Here is a 7,849-nt window from a genome sequence, read left to right as displayed (position 1 = left end):
CTCCTCCAAGCACTTGTACCCTGGTTCTTTACACCTATAAGTTAGTTTGAACCTGGCTCCCTCTGATCCAAGCGCCCTGACCCCATGCGGCCACACTTTCTTTCGCATTCTTTCATTTAGATCGACTAGGGTCAACCCGTCACTAACTAAGTAGGCTGTCACCTTTATAACCACCTCCAAAACATCAGGCCTAACACCACCCTTGGTCGACGAACTGCGGCTCCTGTTTTACCACTGGTGCTTTCGCACACGAGGTTTCGTCACACTTTTCCTACCCCCCTCTCCCATATCACCAACCTTAATGGTCTTATGTTTTCTTTGTCTCACACGACTTGTATCCACTAACTTTGAGTCTCTAATCTTTACACTGGATATCCATACCACTTCCGCACAACTTAACTCACTAGACATACTCAAAAGACAAAGTATGTTTCCCCCAAAACAAGGCCTCAACAACATGCAAATAAAAAAAAGCAAAAAATCTCAAAAGGTAGTGAGAAACTGACCTTTACATTCAACCAATTCCACACAACAACCACAGTAGCCTCTGATATCTTACGCACACTTCCCGTGTATAGCACAAGGTGCAACAAAAAAGAAGGGACACAACCCTCACCTGCTAAGCAGGAAGATTTTGAAGGAAGAAAAGAATGATGATTTTTTTTGCCAAACTTTTCTACACTTTCAAAAATGGCAACTATTTATAGGGGCCAAAAGACTAACCAAACAGCAGCAAGACGTAAACGACCTAAGGATTGACATTTGTCACCCACGCGACCGCCGAACAATCAACACATAATAAATGACTATTAGGTCATTATTACACCCCAGTATCAAGAAATAACCTTTCAAATACTAGACAAGTAGCATACATTCATCAAATCCCCCCCACTAACACCCTTCAGAAGCTTTTCCAATGCTATGTATCCACCTCAACTAATCTGCTCTCCGATGACCTCACATCTAGTTCATTTATGCACCTCGTGATCAACACACAAAATCCATCATCCGACAACCTCACATGTAATGGTTCGAAGCAGCCCACTGGAAGAAAGGGGGACTAATTCATGAGGTATGTGGGCCAAACCCACCAAGAAGGAGGCCAGACCTAACATCAATGGTAAAGGTTCGGTCTTTACCTGATCCACACTCAAGAGCATATACATAGGGTGAGCAACCCTATTAGGAACATGTCTGATCTCATACTCTCTCCCTAGCTACTTTATTCTCGTTTTACCTGTCTAACTTGAACGTCAGAGTGTTCATATGGACTAATTCCAACAGATGAGGAGTCTAGGATCGGAAGTCCGTCCAAAAAGTCCCACATCTCCATTATTATTTTTATTATTAAGTTCATATTTAAAATTATGAATGTTTATGAGTCATTTTCAACATTAAACCTTGATTTGGTTGGAAGTGAATGATATATTATAATGTTTTGTTTAATTTTATTTGGTAGTAAACTTTGATTTAAAATTCTTTTATTATTTTTACACTTATTTACTAATGGTTAGAAACCAAATAAAAAGTTAAGCGATCGAATAATTAGTTAACCGATTAATGGTTAACCGAATTTAGTAGACTAATATATGATTAGTGTATTTAAAAAACTAATGAAATGGTTAACCGACCAAATTAATATTAATAGACTGGTTAATCGACCACGTGCACCCTAATTTACACACGAATATAAACCTCTTTAAAATTGACGTACAAATAAAGGAAAGTAAATTAGAATCCTAAATTACCTCAACTTCCTAAATAATAATTCAAATCAATTAAATTCCTAAATTACTTCAATTTCCTAAATAATAATTTAAAGCAATTAAATTCCTAAATTACCTAACTTCCTAAATAATAAATCAAATCAATTAAATTCTAAATTACCTTAAATTCCTAAATTACTCCAATCTTTCCAATTTAAGCAATAATTTCAAAAAAGTTGAAAGGATTATTGAAAGTGAATTAATTTTTTTAAATAAGTAAAGTTTTATTAACAATTCCCTAAACACATTCAGAAATTCAATAATCATGAAGACATTTTGACCGTCAAACTATCCTACGACCTGTCGTTTAACAATAACGCGTTCCTAAAACGAGTCCAATCCAATTCATCATTAAACTAGACCACCAATAGCGTCGTCGACGATCATCGCGGTCCGCATCCTCAATTTCGCGAGATTCTGTTTGGTTGCCGAGAAAGCGACGGATTCTAAGACAGAAAACGTATTACACAGGTGAATACCGACAGAGTCCCATTCTTTTCTCCGCTTACTTTTTATTATCAGAACGCCTATTGCAGGTCAATTTCGAAGAAAGCTACCTCAATTTCATGATCGCATTTTATTTTATTTTTCCTTTTCTCTCTAACAAACCCTAATCCACTGGTTGATTTGTATCTTCCTCACACTCAGAGTCAAACCAAGTCTTCCTTCAGGTATCCTTAGTCATGCATGCGAATTGATACATGGTTTTCTGGAATGTGTGTTCTGTTTAAGTTACTGTTTGATGATGAAGTGAATTTTAGAGTTACCAATAAGCATTCAATCAATTTTCGGAATTTTAAATTGCTTTGAGAATGTTGTTTTTTCTGTTATGAATAAGTTAAAATACTTGTGTTGTGTCTTTTAGCTAGTGAACAAGCAAATGAGCCTTCTCTTTTCTTCATATTCGTGTATTGCCTTTCAGCTACATCTCCTGCAACTTCATTTAGCTTTCATGCATTAGCCTTTTCCCACAGGATATAACGTTTTAAAGCATGTTGAACGAAAACTTTGATTTTAAAGTGTTTCATTTCAGAACAGAAACTTTCAAGAAATTTGTATGAAACGTTTCAGATCATGTTTCCCTAATTCAGAAAAATCGGAAGCTCGTTTTCTAGGATGTAATGCCTTTTAGAAGTAGATGATTGCTAATCACATGTTTAATAAATCCTTAATATTTTCTAGATCATCTTTTACAAGCTTTCAAAATGAAAAGATCTCTTTGTTCCCTCTATCATTACGACATGTATGTAATTTTTTTAATGCATTGGGCGTCCCGGTGCACTACGTTTCCCCGCTAAGCTAGGGTCCAGGGAGGGTCCCACCACAAGTGTGTATAGGGGGCAAGCTTCCCTTGCCATTTTTTTTTTTTTGCAAGAGGCCGCTCTTAAGACTCGAACCCGTGACCTCTCGGTCACACAACAACAACGTTTACCGTTGCGCCAAGGCTCGCCCTCTAATTTTTTTAATGTATATATATAAAAAAGAAAATAAACATTTACATGTTTTTCCCATGTTTTTGTTTCCTATATTTTTCACAAAGATCACCTTCTGGTTTAATTTCCATATCTGTTTCTGTTTTCATGCAACCGAATGATTTTAGGTGTAGGAATGATATTTTCTTCTTAGTTTCATAAACGTGTTTTCATTGTTACTCAATGCTCATGGTGTCTCTCCATCTGTTTTATTCGTAGCACAGAGGCAATGGATGATAGTTGTGCTGTATGTGCTGAGACATTGGAGTGGGTTGCATATGGACCATGTGGCCATCGTGAGGTATGCTCAACTTGCATTATCCGCCTCCGTTTCATCTGCGATGATCAATGCTGCTGCATCTGCAAATCTGAATCCACAGTCATATTTGTCACCAAGGTTAGCCTTTTCAATCTAATCTCATTAAAAAATGCACATTTGACATTCATGATGATGTAAGAAACTATAATGTTTTTGCGTTATTTTGGCTCCTTTTAAGGCTTTGGGAGACTATACAAGGATGATAAATGACTTCTCTGTTTTACCACCCAATCCAATTGAAGGCCAAGTTGGGCAATATTGGTTCCATGAAGGTGCACAAGCATATTTTGATGATGTGGACCATTTCAAGATCATAAAGGCCATGTGTAGACTATCATGCAATGTTTGCGAGAAAAAGAATGGTCCACGAAATGGAGAATCAAGAATAAGTGGGGATTTTAGTAGCATTGAGCTGCTGAAGATTCATTTGTTCCACCAGCATAATTTGTTCATGTGCAGTCTGTGTTTAGAAGGGAGGAAGGTAAGATGTATGCATTTGATAGTTGGTTTGATGGTATTGGTTGATGAAGAGTTGTCCTACTGGCATTCTTTCGAAAAAGAAGCAGTTGCTGTAATTGCATTATGACATTCATAAACAGCTTTGTTTTGAGGCTATAATTTTAGGGTAAATCGCATGACGTCTCTTAAGTTTGGATATTGCTTCAATAAGGTCATAAAGTTCATTTTTTAACCATGACCATCCAAAAGTCTGTTAATATCATGTTGAGTTCATGTAATGTGTTCATAAGTTCCGTGTAATTTTACTATCTCATTATGGATAACATGTAAAAATATGGGAGGTTCAAGTCGTCTTTAATTTGCAGGAAATAACTGTAATTTTATTACCTTTATTAATTCAGTTGACATGTAAAAACATGATAGAATAGGATAATAATTTTAAATATTCATGTCATTTTCGAGTTAGCAAATCGACCCTAACCCAACCCAAAAAGGGCCCGTTACCAACTAAGCTGAACCCAAGCACTATAATTGCGTGTTGATTTTGTATCGTGTAATCGGGTCATGTGTAATTTTGCCACCCCTAATTATGATGGGTTTGATTGCTAGAGTTTTCTCATCTTAAATGCAAAAAAATTGGGCTTATCTTTCATATTTGGTTCACATGGACTCTGGTTGAAGGAAATGAAACTGCTTAGATACTGATATTCTGCTACAATTCATTCTAAAATCAGTCATTTAGATACTTGCTTTCCTTTGACTTCAACTGAACTTTGATCAGATATTTATGAGTGAGCAAAAGTTGTACAATAGAACACAATTAAATCAGCATATTAAGACTGGTGACTCTGTAGTTGATGGTAGTGAAAGTGAAAGAGGCGGATTTACAGGTCACCCAGCTTGTGAATTTTGCCTGAACCCGTTCTATGGGGACAATGAGCTTTACTTGCATATGTCTACTGAGCATTTCACTTGCCATATATGCCGGAGGTGACCCCCTGTCTTTTTCTTTTCCATAATTTATATATTGTTGTTTCGGTTTATCAAATGTGAGTATCCGGTTATTCTATTTAATGCAGGCAGCATCCAGGCAAATACGAATACTATGATGATTATGATGACTTGGAGGTCAGTTATATGTAGATTTTCCTCCTGCTGGTTGCTATTGTATTGTGAAGCTTGATATCTTGTTTAATTGACATAAGTTTATGTCTCAGACCCATTTTCGTCAACGACATTGCTTATGTGAAGATGAAGCATGCCTTGCAAAAAAGTTCATTGTCTTTACATCTGAATCTGAAATGAAGGTAGTATCTAGCAAATCTAACAATGCCTATAATCTATTTATATTTTTCATTCTGAAGTTTGCAATATGATTCAAGATTTTTTTTCTCTCATGTATTTGAGTATTTCTGATAAAACTGTCATTTTTCGACACGACAACACAATTTATGGAGTCAACCCGCTTGACACGATTATCATTTTTGTTGCATTTATATCATATAACACGATTTTAACACAACACCACATTTTGACACCCTTAATTCTGACATCTGTAGAGGCATGTTGCCATGGAACACAAAGGGAGTATGTCTCGTTCTAACCGTAATGCTGCACTGCAGGTGTGTAGATATTATTTCATAGATATTTTGGTTCTTCATATTTTGTTGTATACATGGCATTTTATCTTTCGATGTGGAACAACGTAGCGTACTACTCTTTCTTTCCTGTGTCCAGATACCTATAAGCTTTCGGTATCCGCAACCTTCTGAACAAGATCGACGAGGCAGACGGCATAGAACCGGTTCCAACTCAGCAGATTTTCAACTTTCCATGGCAATTCAGGATAGTCTCGAGACATCTAATACTTTAAGGTCTTGCAACGTTCCCTCGACTGGGCAAACAAGTTCGAGTGTTAACCCTTATGAGCCATTAGCTGGTATAGATTCTGAGCCGGCTTCAAGATCCTTTAGAATGTCAGGGCAGAACTCTACAACTACAAGTACTGTGCTGGAAGAATCATCCTTCCCACCACTCCCCGCGGCTCCGAGCAGCAGTAAACGGGGATTAAAAAAAGCTGCAGGTAGGTTGAGTGCAAATACAATGGCTGCTCGCTTGCGAAACAATAACTCTGTAAAGGTTCTGAGTTCTTCTCGGGCTTCGTCTGCAGCGAGTAGTCGTAATACTTCATCAGTAAGCATTTCTTGCCCATCGAAGCCTGTTTTAGGTTCTGGCATTTCATCCTCATCTAGTTCTGCAAGTTCTTCTGCCATTAAGCCGGGAAATAGTAATGAATATTCTTTATCTAGTCGTGCAAGCTCTATTCGACTTAGACCATCCGCTGCTAATAACCTTGTTTTGCCTCTTAATCTTGCAAGTTCTTCAAGGATTCAAAGTAGCACCAACAGAGTTGGTCACTCTTCTTCGGCTCTGAACCTTGAAAGCAGCGAGACTGTTGACAGATCTATTTCTGACTCTCGACTAGACAAAACAACCAAGAGCAGCCAACAGCTATTGACAGTCGAAAATATTGGATCTGCTAATAAGGCTCTGGTGGAAAAAGTTCGAGCTGCATTGGATTTTGAGGATGACAAATTTGCTGCATTTAAACTGATATCCGTGGAGTATCGCCAGGATCAGATAGGCACTGGGGAATATCTTGCCTATGTGCATCAATTTGGACTCGAACATCTGGTTCTTGAACTAGCTATACTTTGTCCGGATGCCCAGAAACGAAGAGAGCTTGTTGAGATTTACAACACGAGAAATAAGTGCAACGGAAGTAGTTTGAGAATCAGTAATGGTGGGCTGGATAGCACAAAAAGCTCAAAGAAAGGTAAAGAGAAGTGTGAATGTAATCATAGCTCAGAGAACGCTCCGGCAGAAAGTCTTAATAGAAAGGTAATGAACTTGCAGTTGAACCATAAATCATCTGTGAATGAAATGAAGGTTTCGGACTCGGATTCACACCGTTCTGCTGTGAAAGGCAAATCAAAAGTTGTTTTGGCTGAAGAAGAAGCTGACCGATTCCAGTCATTAGAGCTGCGGAATGGAGATGATGCTCAGTCAACCACATTGAAAAAGAGCGTTCTACCTGGCGTAAGTGGCAATAAACCGCGTAAAAAAGTACCGAAATTTGTCAGGAACCGCATTGGTGATACTTCAGCTACTGCACTTTCAGAAAGCAGCAACGCTGATGCTGATGCTGGTTCTGATGAGAAGGGGAAATCTCATTGGAAGAAAGACCCTCCTGAAGTGATGCCAATACATGGAGTTTGGCGAAACGGTGGTGGCCGGAGACTCGTGGTGTTGACGGAGAGAGACGGGAGAAAATGATTGTCTATAATAGAACTTGGTATGAAACTTGATTTCAGTAGTAATTTATTTTGGTTAGTCAGACATGGTTTTAGTCAGACATGGTTTTATGACCCTTGTGGTGGGACCCCTCCCCGGACCCTCGCTCAGCGGGGACGCGTAGTGCGACCGGGCCGCCCTTTTTTTTAGTCAGACATGGTTTTATGACCGTTGGAACCATAAAATAGTACGCAATACAACTTCAATATCTAACAGTAACATTTTTTTGGGATTTTTTTAGTTCAATTGTTTGTTATTAACTGTTTTTTAATAGCTACTATCTAAATAGAATTTTTGGTATGAATTACTTATCTAAATAGAATTTGGTGAATGAAATAATCAAGAAAAGAAAAAGAATTAGGAGTTAAAATATATATTTTGGCTTGAAAGGAAGTGTGAGGGGAGAGAAAAGTGGTTAAATTTAAGTTTTAATTTTTTTTATAAATTATTTTGAATATACTATATTTTTTTATGAAATA

General features: G+C 37.7%; 1 protein-coding gene across 5 annotated transcripts; it reads left to right on the top strand.

Annotated features, from left to right (window-relative positions):
• The first annotated feature begins 2,099 nt into the window (after positions 1 to 2,099).
• LOC136205717 (uncharacterized) lies at positions 2,100 to 7,591 on the top strand. Of its 5 annotated transcripts, none has more exons than XM_065996442.1 (9): positions 2,124 to 2,237; positions 2,415 to 2,437; positions 3,458 to 3,635; positions 3,736 to 4,038; positions 4,798 to 5,006; positions 5,096 to 5,144; positions 5,234 to 5,323; positions 5,576 to 5,638; positions 5,754 to 7,591. In XM_065996442.1, exons 3-9 carry the CDS (start codon positions 3,468 to 3,470, stop codon positions 7,350 to 7,352), a joined length of 2,481 nt encoding a protein of 826 aa, XP_065852514.1. In that variant the 5' UTR covers positions 2,124 to 2,237; positions 2,415 to 2,437; positions 3,458 to 3,467; the 3' UTR covers positions 7,353 to 7,591. The 5 variants fall into 5 exon arrangements, with proteins under 5 accessions (XP_065852512.1, XP_065852511.1, XP_065852514.1 ...); XM_065996443.1 differs by having other exon boundaries at positions 2,125 to 2,237; positions 3,463 to 3,635; XM_065996440.1 differs by lacking the exon at positions 2,415 to 2,437 and having other exon boundaries at positions 2,100 to 2,237; positions 3,463 to 3,635.
• Positions 7,592 to 7,849: the final 258 nt, after the last annotated feature.

The sequence above is a fragment of the Euphorbia lathyris genome, chromosome 9 (genome assembly GCF_963576675.1).
Source record: "Euphorbia lathyris chromosome 9, ddEupLath1.1, whole genome shotgun sequence".
In the NCBI taxonomy this organism is placed as follows: domain Eukaryota; kingdom Viridiplantae; phylum Streptophyta; class Magnoliopsida; order Malpighiales; family Euphorbiaceae; genus Euphorbia; species Euphorbia lathyris.
The sequence above is the reverse complement of the archived record's forward strand: the minus strand, read 5'-3'. Positions and strand labels throughout refer to the sequence as shown.